At 45.4% G+C, this 25,294-nt stretch overlaps 1 protein-coding gene across 1 annotated transcript in view; it reads left to right on the top strand.

Annotated features, from left to right (window-relative positions):
- Window positions 1-25,294, top strand: part of LOC135217710 (F-BAR domain only protein 2-like) — a 69,910-nt gene that overhangs the window by 36,690 nt on the left and 7,926 nt on the right. The window contains exon 3 of the mRNA XM_064253699.1: window positions 20,984-21,200. Within this exon, the coding sequence (XP_064109769.1) occupies window positions 20,984-21,200 (217 nt within the window). The remainder of the gene's footprint in view (window positions 1-20,983; window positions 21,201-25,294) is intronic.

The following is a 25,294-nucleotide window of genomic DNA, read 5'->3' as shown; positions in this document are numbered from 1 at the left end:
TAGGAAGGGAGAATGAAAGAGAGAGAGATAGAGTATTATTATTTTTATTTAATCATATTGAACTTAATATTTGAAAATTAGTAAAAAATAATTTTTTTATCATGAAAAATATTTAGTCATGAAAATAACATCAAAATACATTAATTAGTGAATATTTTGTGACAAAAATGTCAGTAAATTGCCAAATTTTTTGTGAATAATGTATAGATAGGTTCCACATAAAAATCTGCGAATAGGTGAGCACATGAATTTTGAGAATGCGAATATGGGGGTTTACTGTATACCGTACATGCTTTTTTGTACATGAACTTCCCTGCCAGATATATACTTAGCTATAGTCTCCGACGTTCCGACAGAATTTCAAATCTCGCGGCACACGCGACAGGTAGGTCAGGTGGTCTACCTTACCCCCGCCGCTGGTGGCGGGCGTATGAACCAATCTATCTCTCCAGCCAGATTTTTTTCTGTCGCTGAAGCGATAACAACTGTTGTCGTCGTTTCTTCCGATATATTCTTCATTCTCGCTTGCCTGGAGATTGATTTGAACATTTTGGTGACGTATTCGCTCTATGTTGGCTTGGCATACGCTGATTGTAGACCGTTATTGACTTTGCGCTGTATTTTCCTGTAGAATGTCTGATTTTGATTCTGTTTCCAAAACTCGGTTTTGTTTGAGAGTATGTGTGACCGATGGATGTAAGGTGAGGTTACCGAAAGACTGCGGTGGACCCTCACACTTTCTGTGTTAAATGTAGGGGAATGAATGTTCGTTTAGTAACCCGTGTCCAAGAGTGTGAGGTTTTGAACGAAGATGAATATAAGGCTCTTTCTTCTTATATTAGGAAACTTGAAAGGGATAGGGTACGTAAAGCTTCTTCTAGGAGCTCGAGCAGGTCGAGAATGAGTGAGAATGAAACTAACATTAATGTAGTTTTAGAACCTTCCTCACAGGTCTCAGCTCCTGCTCCCCGCACCGAAGCCGTAGATTCGTCTTCGGAGGCGGCGGCCTCAAAAGCTTCCTTGTGTTCTAAGGAAGACAAGAATCTTCGTACTGAGCAAGGTAAGAGTGTCAGTGTGATGATAATGCAGTGTACCCAGTGATGTGGAGGGTGCGTCTGACCGGCTCCTTTAGTGCCTCCAGGCCTAGACCTCTTCCAGACTCCCAGTTCCAGTGGAGGAGGAAAGTCGAAAGCCGCAGGAGGGCTAGGGAGAGCCCCCACCGGTCAGGCGTCCCCATCGGCAGATCCTGAAGTTCGCTCCAGGCTGCCTTGGATCGTAAGAAGAAGAATATTCTTCGCCAGTGTTTTTTCGTCATCCTCTTCTCCTTCGCCGAAGCGTGGGTGGAGCTCTAAGGAGGCGTCACGCCCGTTGAAGAGGGCTGCGGAGGCTCCCCTTCAGTACGTTAGCGTCCAGCCCAGAAGACTTTTCTGATGTAGCTTCCTTGCAAGCAGAAAGAAGCCTAGGAGATCCGTGATCGCCCTCCTTCTCCTTCTCCCGCGCGCCTCGCGCTGAGCTTGCTTCGGAAGAAGATCCTGGGGACTCTCCTTCTCGAGTACTAGCGGGCCTACAAGCTCAGATCACAGCCTTGGCGGACTCCTTGGCATCGAGATCGCGTGAGAAGGAAGGATTTGTCTCTCCCGATCAAGAGATCGAGGCGCGTTTCGTCGGAAGAGCGCTCTCCTTGTAATCGGCGTTCTCCTTCTTTTGAGGAGGTTCTTCTACTCATCGTAACATTTCACGAGAGGAACACACACTCCGCTCGGAGGTGTCGAGACGCCATCGACGGATAGGCGCTCCTTGGACTATGAAGATATTTCCTCAAATCGGATTCCTGCTCGGGTAGACGCTCAGCCCCTTCTGTTTCTCCTTCTTCTAGAGTTCGTGCAAGAAGAGAGAGTCGCTCAGGTCATAGAAGACTTGGTTCTTCGTCTCCGTCTCTTCTTTCTTCTCCTCGTCTTCTCAGAGAACCTAGGGAATGCCCTTCTGAAAGTAGGCGCACTTCTCCTTCCGACTACTGTAGTCGGGCGTCGGATAACGTGACTGGTAGCGCTCATCGCACGGAGTTCGCTCCTCCCCTGTAAGACATCAAGAGTCTAGTAGGAGCCCTGCTCCTGGTAAGCGTCATTCGTTTAGTAGCTGTTCTCCCCTGGAGAAAGACACCTTGATCCTCGTTTGCTTCGTTCTCCTAGTAGGCGCTCTCGTTCTCGAGACTCCTACTCCTGATCGGTCTCCTCTTGCTAGAAGTCAAGAACGCCTCAAGCGCCCTGATTCTGTTAGGCGCTCGGAGCCTTACAGACGTTCTCCCCTTGGTAAGGACCAAGATCTCGCAGAACGCCCTGTTTCGTTTAAGCGCTCGGAGCGTAGCGCAGCCGCTCTCCGCTTCGTAGGCATCAAGAGCCTCTAAAGCGCCCTGCTCCTGAAAGGCGCCCTATTTTTAGCAACGTTTCGCCGCTTGGTAGGCGCCAGGATTCCACTAAGCGCCCTGTGACAGATAGGCGCTCGGCGCCTAGTAGCCGCTCTCCTCACGATCGGCGACAGGATCTTAGCAGGCGCTCTCCCTCTCGTAGTTTCCCTAGGGATAGACGTGGTCTTTCTAGAGAATGCGAGTTTAGACAAGAATTTTCGGATAAGCGTCCTTCTTTTACAACTCGTCGTTCTCCTGTACGCCTTTCTGCTTTGGAATCTTCTCCTCATTCAAGACGTTTGTCTCCTTCATCGCACTGTACCCCAGCTAGGAAATCATCTAAGGATTCTCATAAGGATCCTCATCCCCGTTCTCCTCCTCAAGAAGACCAGGAAGCCTCTGAGGAAGAAACTAATACATCGGCAACAGTTTCTTCGTACAAGAAGCTCACAGAACTTCTCCTTCAGGAGTTCGGAGAGTCTTTGAGCCCTACTGCTCCTCCTTCTCCACATTTCTGTTGTTCTCCACAGCGAAAGCAACGAAAGGATCTTCGTGTGTGAGAATGAAGCCGACTCTTTCTATGAAGAAAGCGCTCAAGAGTTTCGGTTCATGGATGCGTACTAAAGAGGAAGCGGCGGGAAAACAACAATGTTTGCCTCCCTCCGTCGAAGCTTTCAGGAAGGACAGGATTTTGGTATGAGACAGGAGAACCCTTGGGACTGGGCCTTCCGTCTTCAGCTGACGCAGAGATTTTTCGGCACTAGTAGACGCCACTAGAAGATCAGCTTTGAATTCGGCCAGAACTACGTGGGCAATGAATGAAATGGATCACATTCTAAAAGGCATTTTTAGAGTCTTGGAAGTTTTCAACTTTCTCGATTGGTCCCTCGGAGTTCCTAGCCAAGAAAACTCAAGGACCGGACACGTTTTTCTCCGGAGGATTTGAATTGTGTCTTATCCTGTATGGATAAATCGGTGAGAGATGGGGCCAGCGAAATAGCTTCACTGTTTGGAGCAGGGGTCTTGAAGAAAAGATCAGTTTTTTGCTCATTTTTAACAAAGTCGGTCTCACATGCTCAGAGATCGTCTTTGCTTTTTGTTTTGCCCCTCTCTCTACACAGCTGTTTCCTAAACACCTGGTTCAAGACATTTCGAAGGCTCTCTCTGCCAAAGCTACGCAGGACCTTCTAGCACAGTCTGCAAGGAAGCCGCGCCCTACCTTCCAGACTAAGACAAGAAAGCTAAGCCGACCTCTCAGGAACCCTTTCGAGGGGCATCTACCTCTAGATCCTCTTCGTTCAGAGGTCGGAAACCAAACAGAAGAGGGAGGACTTTTACGAAGTCAATCAAAACCTCCCAAGTAAGACTCAAGTCCTTCAGACAACTGTAGGCGCCAGGCTTTTACAGTTTGCAGAAGTCTGGGCCCAGAAAGACGCAGATGCCTGGACCCTGTCAATTTTGAGGAAGGGCTATCTAATCCCGTTCTCTTCGAGGCCTCCCTTGACGAATACCCCAGAGGAGTTGACGGCCAGATACAGGGACCCCATCATGAATCAAGCCCTCCGACTAGCGGGTAGATCAGATGCTGAAAAGGAGGCGATCGAACTAGTGGCAGATCATCTTTCGGCAGGCTTTTACAACCGCCTGTTCCTAGTTCCGAAATCCTCAGGGGGATGGAGTACCGGTGTTGGATGTAAGCGCCCTGAACTTCTTCGTCGAAAAGAAGAAGTTCACGATGGAGACCACTGCCTCGTGTTAGCAGCACTCCGTCCAGGGGACTGGATGGTGTCCTTGGACTTACAGGACGCTTACTTCCACGTACCAATCCATCCTTCCTCGAGGAAGTTTCTAAGATTCATGATGGGGGGGGGAAGAATCTTCCAATTCAGGGCCCTGTGTTTTTGGCCTCTCCACGGCACCCCCAAGTCTTACGGCCATCATGAGGAATGTGGCACAATGGCTTCACCTGGAAGGGGTGAGGATTTCGCTCTATCTCGACGATTGGCTTTATAAGGCCAATTCCAGAGATCGTTGTCTGAAGGACTTGAAGAAAACCCTGGATTTGACTTATTCCTTAGGACTTCTGGTCAATTCTGCAGAAGTCAAGTCTGATTCCCGCTCAAGAGTGCGTTTATCTGGGGATCCAGATGAACTCTCTGAGTTTTCGGGCTTTTCCGTCACAGGAGAGGATAGCCCGGGGACTCGAAAAAGTAACAACCTTCTTAGGGAAAGAAGTATGCACATGAGGGAGTGGATGAGTCTGCTGGGGACGCTCTCCTCACTGGAGCAATTTGTTTGTTTCCCTAGGAAGGTTGCACCTGAGACCGCGCCAATCAATTTCTTTCTTCATCGGAATTGAAGTCGTCCTCCTCAGGATTTGAAGTTCTCCCTGTCAATTACTCTTCAAATCAAGAAGGAGTTAGCATGGTGGGCGGATCCCGACAAGTTCTCGCAGGGACTGCCTCTTCAATCCCAGAAACCCAGCCTGGTGTTGTTCTCCCGATGCGTCGGAAACAGGTTGGGGGACGACTCTGGGAACCAAGGAGGTGTCAGGAACCTGGATGGGGGACCAGTCTTCCTGGCACATCAACAGGAAAGAACTAATAGCCGTGTGGCTTGCTCTGAAGGAGTTCGAGTCAGATGTGACAGGAGCAGTTGTGCAAATAAACTCGGACAACACCACGGCTCTGGCATACATCAGGAAACAGGGGGGGGGACACATTCCTTCTCTCTGTACGAAACAGCAAGAGATCTTCTTCTGTGGACAGAAGAAAGGGGGATAAAACTTCTCACCAGATTCGTACAGGGAGAAAGGAATGTAAGGGCAGTATCTCCTCAGCAGGAAAGATCAGGTCCTTCCCACAGAGTGGACTCTGCACCAAGATGTTTGCCAGAGCCTTTGGAAGTTGTGGGGCAGGCCTCTCTTAGACCTGTTTGCAACTGCAAAGAACAAAAGACTGGATCTGTATTGCTCTCCCATCTCGGATCCAGGAGCAATAGGGATAGACGCTCTCCTACTCGATTGGAAAGGACTCGATGTATACGCGTTTCCCCCCTTCAAGATTCTGGGGTTGACGTTTAAAAAAGTTCGCAGAGTCAGATTCCGCGAGGATGACTTTGATTGCTCCCTTTTGGCCAGCACAAGATTGGTTCACAGAGGTGCTGGAATGGCTAGTGGATTTTCCAAGATCGCTTCCTCTAAGGAGCGATCTACTCAGACAGCCCCACTTCAACAGGTCCACCACAAAAACCTCCCCGCTCTCAGTCTGACTGGCTTCAGACTGTCCAGAAACTGGTCAGAGCGAAAGGCTTTTTTCGTCAGCAGCTGCTAAGGCAATCGCTAGAGCGAGGAGGTCTTCCATTACGAGTGTACCAATCGAAGTGGGATGTCTTCAGAAGATGGTGCAAGAGGAATAAAACGTTTCCTCTCCAGTACCTCTGTGAATCAAATTGCAGACTTCTTTTTTATTTTATTCTTAAGACAAGAATGTGGCTTAGTCGTTTCGACGATTAAAGGCTATCGTAGTATGTTGGCGAATGTCTTCAGGCACAGGGGCCTCAACTTATCGGAAGATAAGGACCTACAGGACCTTATTAGGTCGTTTAATACAACGAAAATGCAGTATCCTAAGACACCTAGCTGGAATTTGGATGTAGTCCTTCAATTCCTTGGGTCCTCTAGGTTTGAAACCCCCTAATTCAGCCTCATTCAGAGACCTTACCAGGAAGACTCTGTTTTTGATGGCTCTAGCTTCCGCCAGAAGAGTGAGTGAGCTTCAGGCGATTGATGGTAATGTGGGTTTTAAGGAGGACTCTCTCATTTGCTCTTTCCTTCCTGGTTTTCTTGCAAAGAATGAGAAACCCATCAAGTCCATGGCCCAAGAACTTCGAGATTCGTGGGTTATCTTCTTTGGTAGGAGAAGAACCCGAGAGAACTCTTTGCCCAGTGAGAATGGTGAAATACTACCTTAGAGAGAAAAGAGCAACTGAAAGCCAACCGAGAGGTCCTGTGGTGTTCAGTAAAAGACCCGACTCGTCCATTGTCGAAGAACGCATTGTCCTTCTTCTTGAGAAGCCTCATCAAAGAAGCACACGGATCCTGCAGAGAAGAACATCTTAGGCTTCTTAAAGTGAAAGCACACGAAGTAAGAGCCATAGCAACTTCTCTTGCTTTCAACAAGAAATGTTTCCGTGCGAAATCTGATGGAGACAACATTCTGGAGATGTCAGTTCAGTGTTCGCGAACCACTACTTACGTGATGTTAGAATCACTTACGAAAAATGAAAATGCCTTCGCCTTGGGCCCAAGTACGTATCTGCGGATTCAGTGCTGGGGCAGGGAGCTGGAACTCATCCTGTTTAGTAGTATAATTTTTCCCCTTGTATTTGTTGTTGTTGGTTGCCTTAAACGAGGATGCATGAAGGCATCTCTTTAGGTCGTAATACTAATCTTAGTAGTTTGGTTAGGTGGTCTGATGAGTGTGGCTCCTTGCAGTAGTAGTGGTTAGGACCTGTTAAGATAGGGACGAACTCCCTTTAACAGGATCCGACTTGGATTCTACACACAAAGGGATCACATATCCCAGTGTAGATCCGAGAGTCTTTCAGCATCAGGTCACGTCCTAGCTGTAGCTCTCCAGCAACGCAGACTCAGAGATAATATCAATGAAGTCTTCTGCCTGACAGGTAAGAACCAAGGTTATTTATATCCTACAACATCAGTTGTTTCTTATCTCTCCTTATTACTTTAGCTGTCTCTTACCCTCCACCAAGGGTGCCAATCAGCGTATATATCTGGCAGGGAAGTTCATGTACAAAAATGATATTGTTAAACTACAATAAAGTTTTGTACATACTTACCTGCAGATATATACGTCTAATGGCCCACCCAGCCTCCCCTCAGGAGACAGGTGAAAGAGAAAAAATCTGGCTGGAGAGATAGATTGGTTCATACGCCCGCCACCCAGCGGCGGGTAAGGTAGACCACCTGACCTACCTGTCGCGTGTGCCGCGAGATTTGAAATTCTGTCGAACGTCGGAGACTATAGCTAAGTATATATCTGCCAGGTAAGTATGTACAAAACTTTATTGTAGTTTAACAATATCATTTTTCTAATATTTCTTAATAATTTAGTCTGCAGAATTACAATTACTATTGTAAATATAGAACTAAAACCAAAAACCAACAGCAATCCTTGGGTTTATTTATGAGAAAATATATAAAAGATGTATACAGTAGTGTATAAATTCCCCTGCGAAATCTCAAGTCGCTAATTCCCTCGTATCCTGGTCTGAGGTGTTAATGCTGCCATAAGTCAATTATGGCCCATTCAAATAATTTGACCATTTTTCCCCCAATATTCATTCAAACTGTATGGTGTTTAAGTTCAAGAGTTATGGTTATGCCACACATGATCATCCCAGGATGTAGGAGGGTTGAAAGTGCTTAAACAACATTTTGTTCATGAAACTTACCTGTCAGATATATATATAGCTGTATTTTCTGAAGTCCGACAGAATTTTAAAAACTTCCGACACACGCAGTGGTCGGCCAGGTGGTTAGTACCCATTCCCGCCGCTGGGAGGCGGGTATCAGGAACCATTCCCATTTTCTATTCATAATTTTTCTGTCTATTCCGTAAGGAAGACGTATGATTCGTATGTACGCAATTAATCAGTAAGCATGTCTAATTCCGTAAGGAAGACGTATGATTCGTATGTACGCAATTAATCAGTAACAAAAGTCAGGGTAGTGAACCTGCTAACCTTCCTGTAGACTTTATTTTGCCTAACCCTGTAGTATGGCCTACTACAGGGTTAGGCTGTGAAGTGCTACTTCTGTAATTGTTACTCCTAACCCTGCAGTATTGCCTTCGGGCCGGGCCCTAAGCAGTGTCTGTAGAGGAATTGCCCTTTCTCTTATACTCTTTGCGATTCGTAACTTAGAATCGAAAGTGCTTGCTTTAGAGAGTAAAAGTGAAGTGCAGAAGTGCAGTGATACCCCTTGTGTAGTGGAGGGTGCGTCAGATCGGCCTCGTTTCGCCTCTAGGCCGGGACCTCTGCTTGACTCCCAGGACCCGGGGAGGGAGCATGTCGAAAGCCTAAGGAGGGTTACAAGGAACCCCCACCGATCTGGCGTGCCTTCGGCAGTTTCTGATGAAAATCCCCAGACTGCCAAAGTGCGTGCGCGTGCACGAATCCTGAAAGTTTGCTTCTCGTCCTCCGAAGCGTCCTCTCCGTGCAGGGGTTGGAGCTTTCGGAAGGACTCGCGCCCTCTAAATAGAAGCTTTATAGAAGAGGACGCTTCACGTCCTCTCTCTCTCTCTCTCGTTATGCGTTTCAGTGAGAAGTAAGAAGGCGAACGTCGCCTGAACTCGTGTCCGTCTTTCCACCGAGAAATACGTAAAAGAAGTCATAGTAGCAGGAAGCTTTTGAGAGCGGACGCCTGGGACGCTCGGATGGACTCCAGGCGCGCGCGGGTGCACGCCAAGCGCGCTCCGTGCGCGCCAGTGGACGCCGAGCGCGCTCCAGTGGACGCCGAGCGTGCACCAGCGCACGCCAGGTGTGTCGCCTGGCTGAACGTTTCTGTTGAACTCTTCAAGCTCTTGTTTCAGATTTGGGCCTAAAGAATTTTTACCTCTACCTTCGGTGATACCTTCTACCTCACCTGCAAAGAATGTGGAAGTAGGCGGTGCTTCGGAGGAGCTTAAGTGAACAGACAACTTCTTCTTCGAAACCCAGCAAGACATCGGGTTTCGTGAATTCAAGAGGTCTCTGTCAATTAATATTGCTTTTCGCATAGGTGGATGGAATTAAGGAAGATCTCGTTTGCTCTACCGCAACCTTTGCCATTCTGCCAATAAATTTAAGTTGCCACTACCGCAGTCAAGACTTTGCGATAAGGCAGTTACGGGTTATGTAAGGCTCGATGTCCTGCACGTCAGGACTCTCGGCAACGTTCAGTAGGATTCTTGCAAAGGCACTCATCAAAGGACGCTCTTCAGGAAAGCGCAAGACAGGACTTCCTTTGCCATACTGCCAATAATTTTTAAGCTTTAGCAGGCATTAGTTGTGATACGGGAGAGGAAGCTGGTTGGAGAGTTTTCTTCCTCTTCCCAGGATAATTTTGCCAGCTTTTTAGCCCATCTGAAAGGGTTTTTCAGATGATTAGATTTTGTTAGTTTCTAGTCGGGACTACGCTGCCGAATTGAACATCGTCGTCCTACTTGCCGTAAGCCCAGTCTCTTAACAGGATTCTTGCCCCTTCCTCGTTTGAGACGGGAATCGGAAAAATTAAATGCTCGACTCCCTGGATTACGTTTTGTCAATTCAGTGACTTTCCCCCATTGACAATATTACTTCGTTTTGTCAAGTAAGTGGGTATCCCCTCTTTGACAAAATATCTCTTTGTCCCGTAAATGGGTTAGTTCTCATGACAAACATCTCATTAACTTGATATTGCGTAAGCGAATAAGCTCTTATTGACAAGATTCGGAAGAGCTCTCATTCGTCATTCACAGACTCGTACAAGAAATAGACTTGTAGACTACGTCAATGAACGCTTATGTCCAATAACATAAGAAGCTTGAGCTGACTGCTTCGACTGCTTTCGATTCTCTTAAGTTTTGTTCATGAAACTTGCCTGTCAGATATGTATGTAGCTGTATTTCCGAATTCAGCTATATATATGTCTGCCAGGTAAGTAGGAACAAACTTTATTGTGATATAATTTCATTTTTTGCCTTGCGTTATTTTACTTCTGGTTGGTTCAAGTCATATACGCCTGCTGTAGTTACCGCTTCGATGGCAACCGAGAGGTCTGTTGTCTATTTTAAGGACATTTAAATCGTTACTCCCTGCAGCCTAACAGGAGTTTCCGATTTATCTTTTACCGTTGTATGGTAGTGTTCTGACGACACAAACGCATCTATATATTTAGCGTTTTCTGTTTCGCTTAAATATACCAGCTTGAGAGTCTTTCTGCTCAAAAAATAACGGACCTATTTCTTCGTAGAATAGGGTAGCTGGCAACCCAGACATAAAGTTAAAGAGACGACGTTCGTAAGCTGCTGGCTGCTGCTGTCACGCTGTGTCTGTCTTCCAGTCCAACCGAGCCAGTAACAGATCGGGCGCTGTCATGCGCCGTAGGTTACGTCTCTCTCTCCTGCGGGATTGACTGACTAACCGTATCTCTGTGCTGGCGGTTACGTCTCTCCTGCGGGATTGACTGACTAACTGTAACTCTGCCCTACAATCACGGACTTTAGGCCTAAAGATTGAGGGGATTTCTTACGTGAATGAATAAACGTTGCATTCGTTTTGCCTTACTATGTTCAACAGAGTTATCTCTTAATCCTTTCGGTGCTCGTTACCGCACGGTATAGAACTACGAGTCTACGCAACATTGCACTTTTATATGCTCTCCTGCTTAGGCAAAGCGCAGCCTTATTAGGGAAGTAAGCATACTCGGGAGGGAATGGATGAGCTTGCTGGGGACCATTTCCTTCCTGAAGAAGTTTGTTTCCCGAATAGACTGCAATTCAGACCACAGTTTTTTCCTACCGGGAAACTGAAATATTATTCAAGATCTAGGAATGATTCTGAACATCTCTCAGTGCGTTTATCACCTGAGGTGATAGAAAGAAGGTGCCGGACATCTGGATAGGGTTTCAGATGTCCTGGATCTTAATCTTAAAGAAGTAAAAGCGATTCGGTAGTCCCTCCAGTCCTCGTAACGAGTTTTGGGAACCAGTGGTCCAGATCAACTCTGATATTCCACAGCTCTCTCATATCTTAAGAAGTATCTTCTCTCGGTCCCTGTTCGAGTTTACGAGAAAGCCTATTATAACAACAGGCGTAGAATGTAACGATCCTCTAGAGGTTCGTTACCGGATTGCAAAAGTCCGTACGAATCGTCTCGATCGACGGCAGCAACTATTGACTTCCGAGTGGAATCTTTCTTTAGAAGTAAGTTGAGAGTTGTGGAGACTTTAGGGACGCCCTTTCATTCTTCTCTTCGATATGTTGAGGACGAAGAGGCTTCTTCTTCTCTGCTCCCTTATTCTCGATCCGGGATCGGTACCATTAAACGCCATCCTATGATATTGAACGGGGATGGATATTTAGTCTCTTTTCCCCTTTTTTCAATCGCTTAGGAAATGTAATAAGAGGATTTATGACGTCACAGGGAGCGACAATGACGCTGATCGCCCCATGTTGGCCTTCAGAATCCTGGATTCACAGAGGTCACATACTTCCTAGTTCACTTTACAAGGACCTTTTCCGAGAGAGTCGGTCTACTCTAACTCGAAAGGTATATATAACCTCTCCGCTCTGAGTCTGACTACGTTCAGACTATCGAGAGGTTGACAGGAATAAGATTACCGTCTTCCTTTTCCGTCTGAAGAATGGGATAAGCTGGCAGTCACAACTATTAAAGAATATGCAAATATGTTGTTGACGGCCTTTGGGCTCAGAGATTTGCGTCTGTCAAACAACAAAGCCCTTCACGATCTTTGAGTTCTGTGGAATCTCGAAACTCGCTCACCATCTACTTTTTGTCTCACCTGTTTTCTCGGAGTCAGACACTCGTGCGAGATCAGGCGACATATAGTAGCCCTGAGTTTCTTGTTGACGAAGTCAGTTGCGTTTATACACCCCCGATGATCGTGTAACATGAGACCAGGTTGGACTGTCAGGCATTCTTCCTTCGGGACTGAATCGCCTTTTTGCTCCTCGCTCCTTTCTCCTGGCACCAGAAGCTCGAGTCAGGAGTTGATTCGCTGACGACGTTGGGTTGCGTTGATACACCCCCAAGGTTTGCTTAGATTGAATTGCCCAGGCAGTCCAGACACTCATTCTTCAGCGAAGAATATGCCTTATGGTCTTCAGGGTACAGCCTTGCTGTCCTTGATTCGTCTGACTGGTCAACTGGTCGTTCACTGACTTTAGTACAGACGGACTGACTGTGCATGTCCAGATCGAAGCTTTCAATATGGAACTTAGACGAGTCTGAAGTTCTTGATGTTAAAGCATTCGAACCTCTCCTACCTGTTAACTTTTTGCATGTGATCAGGAAGGCCTTCTTCTAACCACCTAGATACGACAAAGAGGGTTAGTGAAATTTTAAGCCATCGTCACAAGTTTTGGCTTTAGAGAAGACAAGGCGGTGTGCTCTCTAAGCCTTCCGTTGTGGCCTAAGAATGGAAACCCGTTTTGTCCTTGGGCCAGGAGCTTGGAAGCAAGGATGGCACAAGTTAGTGGGCAGGAGCCAGAGAGAGTCCTGTGCCCTGTCGGGTCTCTCAAGTTTTATCTACATAAAACTCAAGAAAGTCGAAGTCATTTCGGGCAATCTGCAGTGTTTCCGAAAAAGGACCAGACTTGCCCCATTATCGAAGAACACCCTGGCTTTAGTGTTAAGGAGTTCTTTCAAAAATGCTCCTTCATTGTGTTTGCACAAAGATTTGAAATCTTTTTATCTAAATGCTCACGAGGTGAGGGCGCGGCCTCGGAAGCATTTCAACAGAGCATGGCACTCAGTAACATCCTGAGACCATGTTTTAGCGAAGCAACTCTGTGTTCACTTCACACTCCCTGCGAGATGTGAAGTGGCATATGAGATCTGCTGCTCGCTAGGGCCATACGTGTCTGCAGACACCAATCTTGGGGGCAAGAAGTACCACTCATCCTATCCTGTAGAAAATGGTTAGGAAGAGCTCTTAATTTAGTTGATGAGTCGCCGACAACGGCGACTTCTTAACTCTTAAGCCTTAGTTAAAACACCTTAACTTTGGCTAGGTTGGTCAGGTGGTGATATATATATATATATATATATATATATATATATTTATTTTACTTCTTAGCCCTCATGGTATGGTCAATATGGTCTAGTCACGTCGTGGTCTCGCCCCTGTTGACAGATCATCTGGAGTGCACCAGCTATATAGGTCTCTACCTCGCTGGCAACTCTAGTAGCACAAGCAGACTTACGTGGCAGTAACCACGAAGCCAGCTATGCTAACAGGTGGAACCAAGATGTAAATCATCTGCATGCATTTGTTTCCTAAAATCCTTCTATTCTGTCCTTTCCCACCTCCAAAGGTGGGATTCAGCTATATATATATCTGACAGGTAAGTTTCATGAACAAAATGATATTGTTATGATACAATAAAGTTTGTTCATACTTACCTGGCAGATATATATAATCAAGTACCCACCCACCTCCCCTCAGGGACAGTGGAAATAAAAATTATGAATAGAAAATGGGAATGGTTCCTGATACCCGCCTCCCAGCGGCGGGAATGGGTACTAACCACCTGGCCGACCACTGCGTGTGTCGGAAGTTTTTAAAATTCTGTCGGACTTCAGAAAATACAGCTATATATATATCTGCCAGGTAAGTATGAACAAACTTTATTGTATCATAACAATATCATTTTTGTACATGAACTTCCCTGCCAGATATATACTTAGCTTATGTCTCTGACATCACGACAGAAAATTCAAAACTCGCGGCACACGCTACAGGTAGGTCAGGTGATCTACCTTACCCGCCGCTGGGTGGCGGGTGTAAGAACCAGTCCCCCTTTCTTGTTAGATTTTTTTCTGTCGCCAGCTGGACAACACCTGTTGTTCAGTCATTACGATAGTTAGATTCTTTCTCGTTGCCGACGAATTGGATTATGGTGAAGTACCTTTTGTTTGTTGGCTTGGCTTACGCTTTTGGATTTTCTTTTGGATTGTTCTTTGAGTTAATAATCATGGATGATTCTGAGGTTAAGAAACCTTCTTTATTTAGAGTTTGCTCAGTGAGTGAATGTAAAGTGAGGCTTCCAAAGGCTGCTTTGGATCCTCACTCCATATGTATGGTTTGTAGGGGGAATGATTGCTCTTTTGTTAACCCTTGTAAAGAATGCGAGAGTTTAGATGAAGATGGATGGAAGGCTCTTTCTACTTATTTAAGGAAGTTGGAGAAGGATAGGGCACGTAAGGCTTCTTCAAGGAGCTCAAGTAGATCTAGAGTCAGTGAAATGGATGTTGAGAACCCTGTAGCAGTAGTAGTTCCTTCTCTTGTTTCAGCCCCTGCGCCCAGCTTTGAACCCGAAGATTCGTTTTCGGAAGTTGCTTCCGGGAGAGCCTCGATCAGGAGTGAGGAGAGCTTCGCTCGCTCTCGACAAGGTAAGAGTGATAGTGCAAGTGATCAGTGCAGTGCCCCTAGTGCAGTGGAGGGTGCGTCTGACCGGCTCACTAACGCTTCCAGGCCTAGACCTCTTCCAGACTCCCAGACCCAGTGGAGGAGGAAAGTCGAAAGCCGCAGGAAGGCTAGGGAGAACCCCCACCAGTCGGCGGGTTGTCCCCTCGCAGATCCTGTTGCTCGTTCCCAGGCTGCCTTGGATCGAGCCAAGAAGGAGTTATTGCGCCAGTGCTTCTCGTCATCTTTGTCGCCTTCTCCTAAGCGTAGATGGAGCGCCTCGAAGTCGTCTCGCCCTCTCAAGAGGCCCTGGAAAGCTCCTTGCGCCCTTCCTTCCAGCCCCGAATCCTTCGCGGAAGAACCAGAAGTGGAACGCAAGAGGGCCAAGAATTCTTCTTTTTACGCTTCTCCTGTTCGGTCTCGGACTTCGTCTCCTGTAGAGGAATTCAAGAGGTCTCCTGCGCGCATCCTGGCGGGTCTGCAGGCGCAGATTGCGGCTTTAGCTGATTCTATTGCCGGGACTTCTCATCGTCGGAAGGACGCCTCGCTTCCAGTGAAGAAGTCTAAGAACGTCCCTTCTGCTAGCTCTCCTCCGGCTTTTTTTGAGCCTCGTAGCAGGAAGTCAGAAGTGCAGACTGAAGTTCGGGATCAATCTCCTAGTAGGCTCTCCTCTCTCCCCAGCAAGAGTATTGAGCATGTCAGGCGTAAGGAGCCTGACAGGCGCTCTCCTCAGGATTTCCGCTCCTCTTCAGTTAGGCGTCAAGAGCTTGACAGACATCAAGAGCCTCGTTATCGTCAGGAGCGAAGGAGGAGTTCTTCGCCTGGTAGCCGCTCTCCTTTTGACGGGCGCTCGGAGCCTAGTAGGCGCCAAGAGCCTAGTAGGCGCCAGTAGAAGCATTCCTCTCCATTGGATCACTCCCGATTGGATAGGCGCTCAGAGCCTTGTAAGCGCCGTGCTTCGGACAGGGACTCCTCCTTGGATGTTTTCTCTCCCCGTGGCAGGCGTCAAGAGCCCGGTAGGGGTTTTGAGTCTGACAGGCACCAAGAGCCTGGCAGGCGTATTGAGGATGGCAGGCGCCAAGAGCCTAGCAGGCGCAAGAGAGCCTGATAGGCGCTCTCCCATTGTCCAGGGCGCTCATCTGTGGACTTAGACTTTGTTTCCGACAGGCGAGCTTCCACTATTAGGCGCTCTCCTAGTAGGCGCTCCCCAAGTAGGCGCTCTCCAGTAGGCGCTCTCCTAGTAGGCGCTCTCCAAGTAGGCGTTCTCCAAGTAGGCACTCTCCTAGTAGGCGTTCTCCAAGTAGGCGCTCTCTCTGTAGGCACTCTCCCTGTAAGCGCTCTCCCAGTGGGGGCTCTCCATGTAGGCGCTCTCCCAGTGGACATTCTCCCAGTAGGCGCTCTCTGAGGAATAGCTCTCCTCCTGGCAGTAGAACTTCTAAATGTCATTCGTCTGAAGAATATCTTGGGGATTCTGAGGAAGATTTGCCCAAGGGGATTCTGAGGAAGATTTGCCCAAGGATGCTTCAGTTTCGTCATACAAGAGACTGACCGACCTCCTCTTGCAAGATTTTGGGGAGTCTCTTTCGGCCGTTGCTCCTCCGTCACCTCTGTCCTTATTTTCAACGACCAATACGACTAAGAAGTCTTCAGTCGTTTAAGATGAAACCGACAGTGTCGATGAAGAAGGCTCTTAAGAACTTTGACGACTGGTTGGTATCGAAGGAGGAGTAAGGCAAGACCGTATTTTCTTTTCCCCCGTCCAAACTTACGTGTAAGATGGGGTTCTGGTACGAGTCAGGAGAGCCCTTGGGTCTGACTCTTCCCTCTTCAGCAGACTCGGACTTCTCTTCGTTGGTTGATTCCGCACGTCGCTCGGCGCTTAATTCTGCGAAGACGACGTGGGGTATGAGCGAGTTGGATCACCTCCTGAAGGGAATGTTCCGAGTCTTAGAAGTTTTTAACTTTCTTGACTGGACCCTTGGAGTCATGGCTAAGAGGACTCAAGATCAAGACACTCTTTCACCTGAAGACCTTCACGCAGTGCTGTCTTGTATGGACAAGGCAGTGAGAGACGGATCAGGGGAGATAGCTTCCCTTTTTGGCGCAGGAGTAGTAAAGAAGAGGGCAGTTTTCTGCTCCTTTCTTACCAAGGCTGTTTCTCATGCACAGAGAGCTTCCTTGTTGTATTCTCAGCTTTCTCCGCAACTCTTCCCGAAGAAGATAATTAATGACATCTCCAGCTTGTTGTCAGCAAAAGCGACGCAGGATATGCTGGCTCGCTCAGCTAGAATCCCGAAACCTTCGTTCCAACAGAAAACGAAGAAGGAAACTCAGAGTAGGCAAGAGCCCTTTCGAGGAGGCCCTTCGTCCCGCTATTCTTCCTCCAGAGGTTCGAGACCACCTAGAAGAGGAAGGACCTTCTCTCGGTCTATTAGGGCCAAGAAGTAGCTCGCGTGTCCTCCAGACAACTGTGGGTGCCAGACTTCTGAACTTTGCAGAAGTCTGGGCACGAAAGGGGCGGACAACTGGTCCCTCGCTATCATCAAAGAGGGGGATACCTCATTCCCTTTATCTCGAGACCACCTTTGACCACCACACCAAGGGAACTGGTGGCCAAATACAAAGACCCACTCATGAATCAAGCCACTCATGAATCAAGCCCTCGCTCTAGCAGTAGAGCTGATGTTGGAGAAAGAGGCAATAGAGATGGTACAGGACCCTCTTTCCGCTGGTTTCTACAACCGTCTGTTCCTAGTTCCCAAGAACTCAGGAGGATGGAGGCCGGTTCTGGACGTAAGCGCCCTGAACGTCTTTGTGAAGAAGAGGAAGTTCGCTATGGAGACGACTTCATCAGTTTTAGCAGCTCTTCGTCCCGGGGACTGGATGGTGTCACTGGACCTTCAGGACGCTTACTTCCACGTGCCGATCCATCCTTCGTCACGCAAATTTCTAAGATTCATGTGGGAAGGGAATGTTTTTCAGTTCAGGGCCCTATGCTTCGGCCTTTCCACAGCCCCCCAAGTCTTCACAGGGCTGATGAAGAACGTTGCTCAGTGGCTTCATCTCGAGGGAGTGAGGATTTCCCTCTACTTGGACGATTGGCTAATCAGGGCCAAGTCCAAGGAGAAATGTCTGGAGGACTTACGATTAACGTTGAATCTAGCAGCTTCTCTGGGTTTGCTAGTGAATTTCGAGACGTCACAGCTAATCCCCAGTAAGAGCTAACTATCTGGGGATTCTGATGGCTTCTCAGGTTTTTCGGGCGTATCCTTCCCCAGAGAGGATAACCCGATGTTCGGAGAAGGTAGCAATCTTTCTAGAGAAAGATGTATGCACAGCGAGGGAGTGGATGAGTCTGTTGGGGACACTCTCTTAGCTGGAGCAATTCATTTCTCTAGGGAGGTTGCACCTCAGACCCCTACAGTTCTCCCTGACGAGGAACTGGAACCGAAGATCTCAAGGTCTAGACTTTGCGTTCAAGATTTCGCAAGAGATAAAGGAGGATCTCCGTCGGTGGCTAGACCCTCTCCTGTTCAAGGAAGGCCTTTCCTTGCAGGTTCGGAACCCCAACCTAGTGTTATATGCAGACGCATCGGACATAGGTTGGGGAGCTACTCTCGGGTCGAGAGAAGTGTCAGGCACCTGGATGGGGGATCAGGTGTCCTGGCAAATCAACAGGAAAGAGCTAACAGCGATTTGGTTCGCTCTCAAAACCTTCGAACCCCTCGTAAAGGGAAAGTCAGTTCAGATCAACTCGGACAACACCACAGCCCTGGCTTACATTCGGAAACAGGGGGGGACTCACTCTTTCTCCCTGTACGAGACAGCGAGATCGCTCCTCCTGTGGTTGGAGGAAAGGAAGATAAGTCTTCTCACCAGGTTCGTACAGGGAGAAAGAAATGTCAGAGCGGATCTGCTAAGCAGAAGGAATCAAGTCATTCCCTCAGAGTGGACTCTGCACTCGGACGTATGCCAGGAGCTGTGGAGGACGTGGGGCAGGCCCCATCTCGATCTCTTTGCGACCTCCAGGAATGCGAGGATAGATCTATACTGCTCCCCTATTGCGGACCCAAGAGCAGTGGCAATAGATGCATTCCTGATGGATTGGAAAAACCTGGATCTTTACGCGTTCCTGCCTTTCAAGATTCTAGGGGAAACGCTAAGGAAGTTCGCAGCTTCAGAGGGAGCAACGATGACTTTGATAGCTCCGTTCTGGCCCGCCCACGACTGGTTCACAGAGGTACTGGAATGGCTGGTGGATGTTCCAAGATCCCTACCACTAAGAGTCGATCTGCTCAAACAGCCCCACTTCGACAGGTTTCACAAAAACCTCCCCGCTCTCAGTCTGACTGGATTCAGACTATCAAGAGTCTCGTCAGAGCTAAGGGCTTTTTGGCAAAGTCTGCAAGGGCTATTGCCAATGCACGTAGACCTTCCACATCTAGAGTCTAACAGTCGAAGTGGGATGTTTTTCGACGTTGGTGCAGGACTCATAAAGTTTCCTCCTCCAGTACCTCTGTGACTCAGATAGCAGATTTCCTTATCTTCTTGAGGGAAAAATGCGAGTTAGTAGTCTCCACCATCAAGGGCTACAGGAGCATGTTTTCCTCAGTTTTTCGTCATAGAGGATTAAACATATCCGAAGACAAGGACCTCCATGACTTAATCAAATCATTTGAGACGGTTAAAAGAACCTCTTGCTTAGTTCCTAGCTGGAATCTAGTAACGCCGTGCCTGCTCTTCCTGGAGGTCCTCAAGATTCGAACCTCCCATACAGCTTCGTTCAGAGACCTCTCGATGAAGACACTTTTTCTCTGTGCGTTAGCTTCAGCAAAGAGAGTCAGCGAGCTGCAGGCTCTAGAAGGTGAGGTAGGTTTCCATGGAGGCTCCGCGGTTTGCTCTTTTCTTCCGGCTTTCCTAGCCAAGAATGAAAACCCTTCTTCACCGTGGCCCAGGAGCTTCGAAATTAAAAGCTTATCCTCCTTAGTTGGGACAGAAGAGGAGAGATCTCTTTGCCCGGTGAGAAGTCTGAAATTTTATCTTCAGAGGAAGAGAAGACTTGCTGCTAATGAGAGCAATCTCTGGTGCTCAGTAAGGGACCCCAGTAGGCCCTTATCTAAAAATGCCCTCTCATTCTTTATCAGGAATGTTATTAGAGAAGCCCACACATCGTGCAATCAGCAACAGTTTAGTCTTCTGAAAGTCAAGGCGCACGAAGTAAGGGCCATCGCGACGTCTTTGGCTTTCAAGAAGAATATGTCATTGCAAAACCTCATGAAGGCCACTTTTTGGAGGTGTGAATCAGTCTTCTCCAATCACTACCTAAAAGACGTATCGATTACGTATGAAAAGTGTTTTGGGCTAGGCCCTTACGTATCGGCGGATTCAGTGCTGGGGCAGGGAGCTGAAACACATCCTTTTTAATCTTTTTCCCTGTTAGTTTTTTATTTTGAGTTTTTGGTTGTACGAAGGAGGTTGCAGGAGGTAGCTCCTTCTTTCGTATACTAATATTTGTATTTGGTTAGGTGATCGGTTGTGCTTGAGGCTCCTTGCAGTTGGTAGTGATAGGCTCTGTCACGTAAGCGGGTTGATCCCCATTGACCAGACCCTGTTTGGATTCTGCCAAGTAAGTGGACTCAGTTCCCATTGGTAGACCCAAAGAGTTTTTCAGCCATAGGTCACGCCCTCGCTGAGACTCTTTAGGCAACGCAGACTAATAGACAGTAACTATGAAGTCTTCTGCCTAAATCAGGTAAGAACCAAGGGTTTATATTTTATTCCTTTAACATGTGTTGTCCCCACTTTCTAGGTGAGTATGTGTCTCTTTCCTTCCACCAAGGGTGTCAATCAGCTAAGTATATATCTGGCAGGGAAGTTCATGTACAAAAATGATATTGTTAGTACGTATACAATAAAGTTTTGTACATACTTACGTGGCAGATATATACGATTGATGGCCCGCCCAGCCTCCCCTTAGGAGACAGGTGGAGAAAAAATCTGACAAGAAAGGGGGACTGGTTCTTACACCTGCCACCCAGCGGCGGGTAAGGTAGATCACCTGACCTACCTGTAGCGTGTGCTGCGAGTTTTGAATTTTCTGTCGTGACGTCAGAGACATAAGCTAAGTATATATCTGCCAGGTAAGTATGTACAAAACTTTATTGTATACTAACAATATCATAACTATACCTATGTCATCATGAAGTAATTCATTATCTTATTCAATACCTTTTTCATCCTTGCCCTTTGGTATGATCCAAATTTTAATATTCTTATGCTTCCATATCCTGTGACATAACTGTAAGTTAATTGTTGTCATTCAGGTCTCATATTTTCATGAATGAAAATGCTGCTGTAACTTATGTTTTATTTTGTCTTTTTCATTTAGATGGTCTATTGATGAAACTTACTCCAAGTCTCTTGTTAAACTAGCCAACAAGGCTAGTACAAATACGGAAAAAGGAACTTATGCTCCTATATTTGTGGTGCTACGCCAGTCATCTGAGAAATTAAGCAACATTCACAGTCACACCGTCCAACGCGTCCAGGACTTAGTTAAGGAAGTAGTCAAGTATAGTGATGATCTTCATAAAAAACATAAAGGGGTAAGTATACAATTAAAAAGTGAAGTTTTACAGTCTTGAATTCAAACTACCTTGAGCCTCAGGTACCTATCAATCACCAGCCTCACTTTTCATGTAGTCTGAATGCGAGGTTTAGAGATGAGTAGGGCTGGGAGGAGGGGATTCATATGAATGAAAGGTTTTTACAAAATACTAATTGTTCTAAAGAAGTATACAAACCTCTTGCTTTAGATATGTCTCCGGTAACATATGGTTTCAGTCACTGAAGCTTGTTATCAAGATCCTCACTGTCTTTAGCTGTTGTTGAGTTAAGATGTCCTTCTGCCATTTGGTCATGTAATTTGGGAATTAGAATTTGATTTTGAAATTTTATTATAAATCTTTTATTGTTCATACATGGAACAAACCATAGGTCTTTATGTATGGGGAAAATCTCAAAGTGCAGAGCTGGAATTCCCCCCTACACAACCTCCTTTGCCAACCACACATTGAGAGGTTCCACCAATCTGTAGGGTCCCTATCTCTTCACGGTTGGAGACTATCCAGTATCTCCTCTGAGCGAGAGGATTTTCTCGCAGAGCAGCAACAGAGATGTCTGGCTATTTCAGGAAATCTACAACATGTATCAGGGGAAATGGGCCATCTCTGTGATTGATGTCATTAATTGGGTTTCTCTCTAGTCAGCAAGTAGCTGACTTCTTCATATTCCTCCCTAGGAAGAAGCTATGTTCTGTGTCAGCCATTAAAGGCTACAGGGCTGCTCCATGGCTATAGGTCTGCACCCAAAAGGGGTAGACCTTTCCTCTTGGGCGATCTCTATGCTTGTCAAAAGTTTTGAACAGTCCTGTTCCCCAAGAGAATTTAAGCTTCTTAACAAGGATTTTACCTTAGTCCTTAGCAGCCTCAATAGTGCACCATATGAACCCTTACGGGATTCATCAGACAGAAATTTGACCTACAAGATGGTTTTCTTGCTGGCCTTGGGCTCAATGAAGAGAGTAGGACAGCTTCATGGCCTCCCTTTCAATGTTAAACACTCGGGGTTGGGGGTCAGTAACCTTCAAATTTGTCCTGGAATTCATAGCTAAAACTCAAAATCCTTCAGTTTCCAATGACAGACTCGAGTCCTTTTTGATCCCCACCCTAAGATTTTGTTGATAATCTAGAGTGGGCCATTTCCTCAGAAACTAAGCTAAATGCTATACTGGAAATTTTTTTTCTAAACATGAACTGTCATTTTCTGGCAGTGCAACATTTTGCAAAGCAGTGGTTAGTGAGTCAGTTGTGATGGACCTGACTCGCTTGTCTTTCTTCCCTCCTATTTGCCTTCCCAGTCATTGCTCTACCCATTGTTGAAACGTTATTGCTTTCAGCTGCATCTTGGTCCCTCAGAAGTTACACAGCAACTATAGCCTCAATTTCAGCTGGCACAATTTAAAAATTTCTGGGTCACCAGAAAAAGTCATAAGTGTGACAACACGAACAAAAACAAGCTGTGGCAAGTTCTCTAATGTCAGCAAATGAGTTTGTGCATTCATATGTATGCTAGGCACGTGATTGCATTGATCTTTTGGGTTGTGAAAATAAAAAATTATGGATGAGTTTGTGCTTTCCTATGTACGCACGTGAGGCACACAATTGCGTTTATCTTTTGGTTTGTCAAAAAAAAGAAGATACCTGAAAATATGGGAAAAATGCAAATGAGAATACAGTGTTTCCCCCCTATTCGCGAGGGATGCATATCAGACTCCAGCAAATAGCTAAAATTCATAAATAGTGAAGCCCTACAAAAACACTTAAGACAACCTATTTTGTTAGTTAAAACTCAAGAAAAACCTTCTAAAAATGTATATACTGTACCAGTTTTTTTTGTTTTATCACCAAAAATGCATTTTATTATTAAATTGATAAAAAAAAGACTGGAATTTGTGGATATTTTTCATATATAAATACTGCGCATAGGCAAATTATCCGCGAATAGGGGGGTTATGTGTTCCAGTGGGAAATCCATGAATATGTGAATCCGCAAATCCAGAGTAGTGTAAAATATAAAATAAAAAAAAAATAAAAACAAGCTGGAGCAAGTTTTCTGGTGCCAGTGAATGAGTTTTTGCATTTGTACATATGCTAGGCATACAATTGCATTTTATCTTTTGGGTTGTAAAAATAGAAATGAGAAAGTACAGTAAAAATTTAAATGGGAATAGCATAAATTATGAATGAAAATATAATAAGCATAACAGCGCAAACCAAAACAAGCTAAAGCAAGTTTTCTAATGCCAGCAAATGAGTTTGTGCATTTGTGCATATTTATGCGCATGATTGCTTTCTTCTTATATATATTGTAAAAATAATGAAAAAAAGACAGCAAAAGTATAAATGAGAATGGCATAAAATTATAAGTTAAAAAAATCATAAGTGTGACCACATGAACCAAAACAACCAGCAGTGTTCATACGTACCATGTGAAGTACACAATTGTGGTTATCTTTTGGGTTGTAAAAATTAACAAATGAGAAAATACAGTAGAATTATAAATGAGAATAGCATAAAAGAAAAAAAGTTAAGAAAATGGGAATCTTGCCACCTGCCAACCTGTCACTTAACCCTCTTACGCCGATTGGACGTATTAAACGTCGAGCCAAAATGTCTCCCGTATGCCGATTGGACGTATCATACGTCGGCTCAAAAAAGTTTTTTTAAAAATTCGCGGATAAATACTTATAGGCCTCCCAGCCGAAAACTTTTGAATCACGCGCCTTGGGGGATGCTGGGAGTTCACGGATCAAGGCGTTGTTTTGTTTACAATCGCTACGCAGGCGCGCAAGCGCGAATTTCTTTCTTATCGCACTAAAAAGTATCAGTGACACATCTCAAAAATTATTTCGTCACTTTGACATAATTTTTGCACCATTTTAAATTATCCTTTACATGAAGTATTATATATGAAAATGTGCGCAATTTCATGTAAAATACAACAAAAAAATACTCATGATTGTAGCTTTTATCAGTTTTGAAATATTTTCATATAAATAACGATAAGTGCAAAAATTTCAACCTTCGGTCAACTTTGACTCTACCAAAATGGTCGAGAAACGCAATTGTAAGCTAAAATTCTTATATTATAATAATATTCAATCATTTGCCTTCATTTTGCAACAAATTGGACGTCTCTAGCACAATATTTCGATTTATGGTGAATTTATGAAAAAACTTTTTCCTTACGTTCGTGCGATAACTCTTCCGATAAATTTTTTAGTGCGATTGTCCAAATGTTTGCACCCTTTTAAATTTGCCTTTACATAAAGTTTTATATATGGAAATGTGCACACTTTCATGCACAATACAACAAAAAACAACCCATGGTTGTAGCTTTTATCAGTTTCGAAATATTTCCATATAAATAACGTTAAGTGCAAAAATTTCAACTTTCGGTCAACTTTGACTCTACCGAAATGGTCGAAAACGCAATTGTAAGCTAAAACTCTTATATTCTAGTAATATTCAATCATTTACCTTCATTTTGCAATGACTTGGAAGTCTCTAGCACAATATTTCGATTTATGGTGAATTTATGAAAAAAAAAAAAAAAAACACCTTTTCCTTACGTCCGCGCGTAACTCTTCCGAAAAATCATAATTTTTTTTGTGTGATTCGTCGAAATGTTTGCACCATTTAAAATTAGCTTTTACATAAATAAAGTTTTTATATATGAAAATGTGCGCAATTTCATGTAGAATACAACTAAAAATGATTGAAGGTTGTAGCTTTCTCTTTTTTCGAAATATTTGCATATAAATCACAATAAATAGAAAAAAAATCACGTTCGGGTCAATTTGACTCTACCGAAATAGTTGAAAAACGCAATTGTAAGCTAAAACTCTTACGGCCTAATAATATTCAGTCATTTTTCTTAATTTTGAAACAAATTTGAAGTCTCTAGAACAATATTGTGATTTATGGTGAATTTTTGAAAAATATATTTACCTTCACTCCGCCGCGCGCCGATTCGCGACCGCAAGTCTCCGAAATACGTACATCGCATTATCCTAATATTTGCTCCTTTTCATATTAGCCGTTTTATAGAGTTTCATATATCAAAATGTGCGCAAATT

Source organism: Macrobrachium nipponense, chromosome 7, assembly GCF_015104395.2.
Source record: "Macrobrachium nipponense isolate FS-2020 chromosome 7, ASM1510439v2, whole genome shotgun sequence".
NCBI lineage: Eukaryota > Metazoa > Arthropoda > Malacostraca > Decapoda > Palaemonidae > Macrobrachium > Macrobrachium nipponense.
This window is presented reverse-complemented; position numbering and strand designations above follow the sequence as displayed.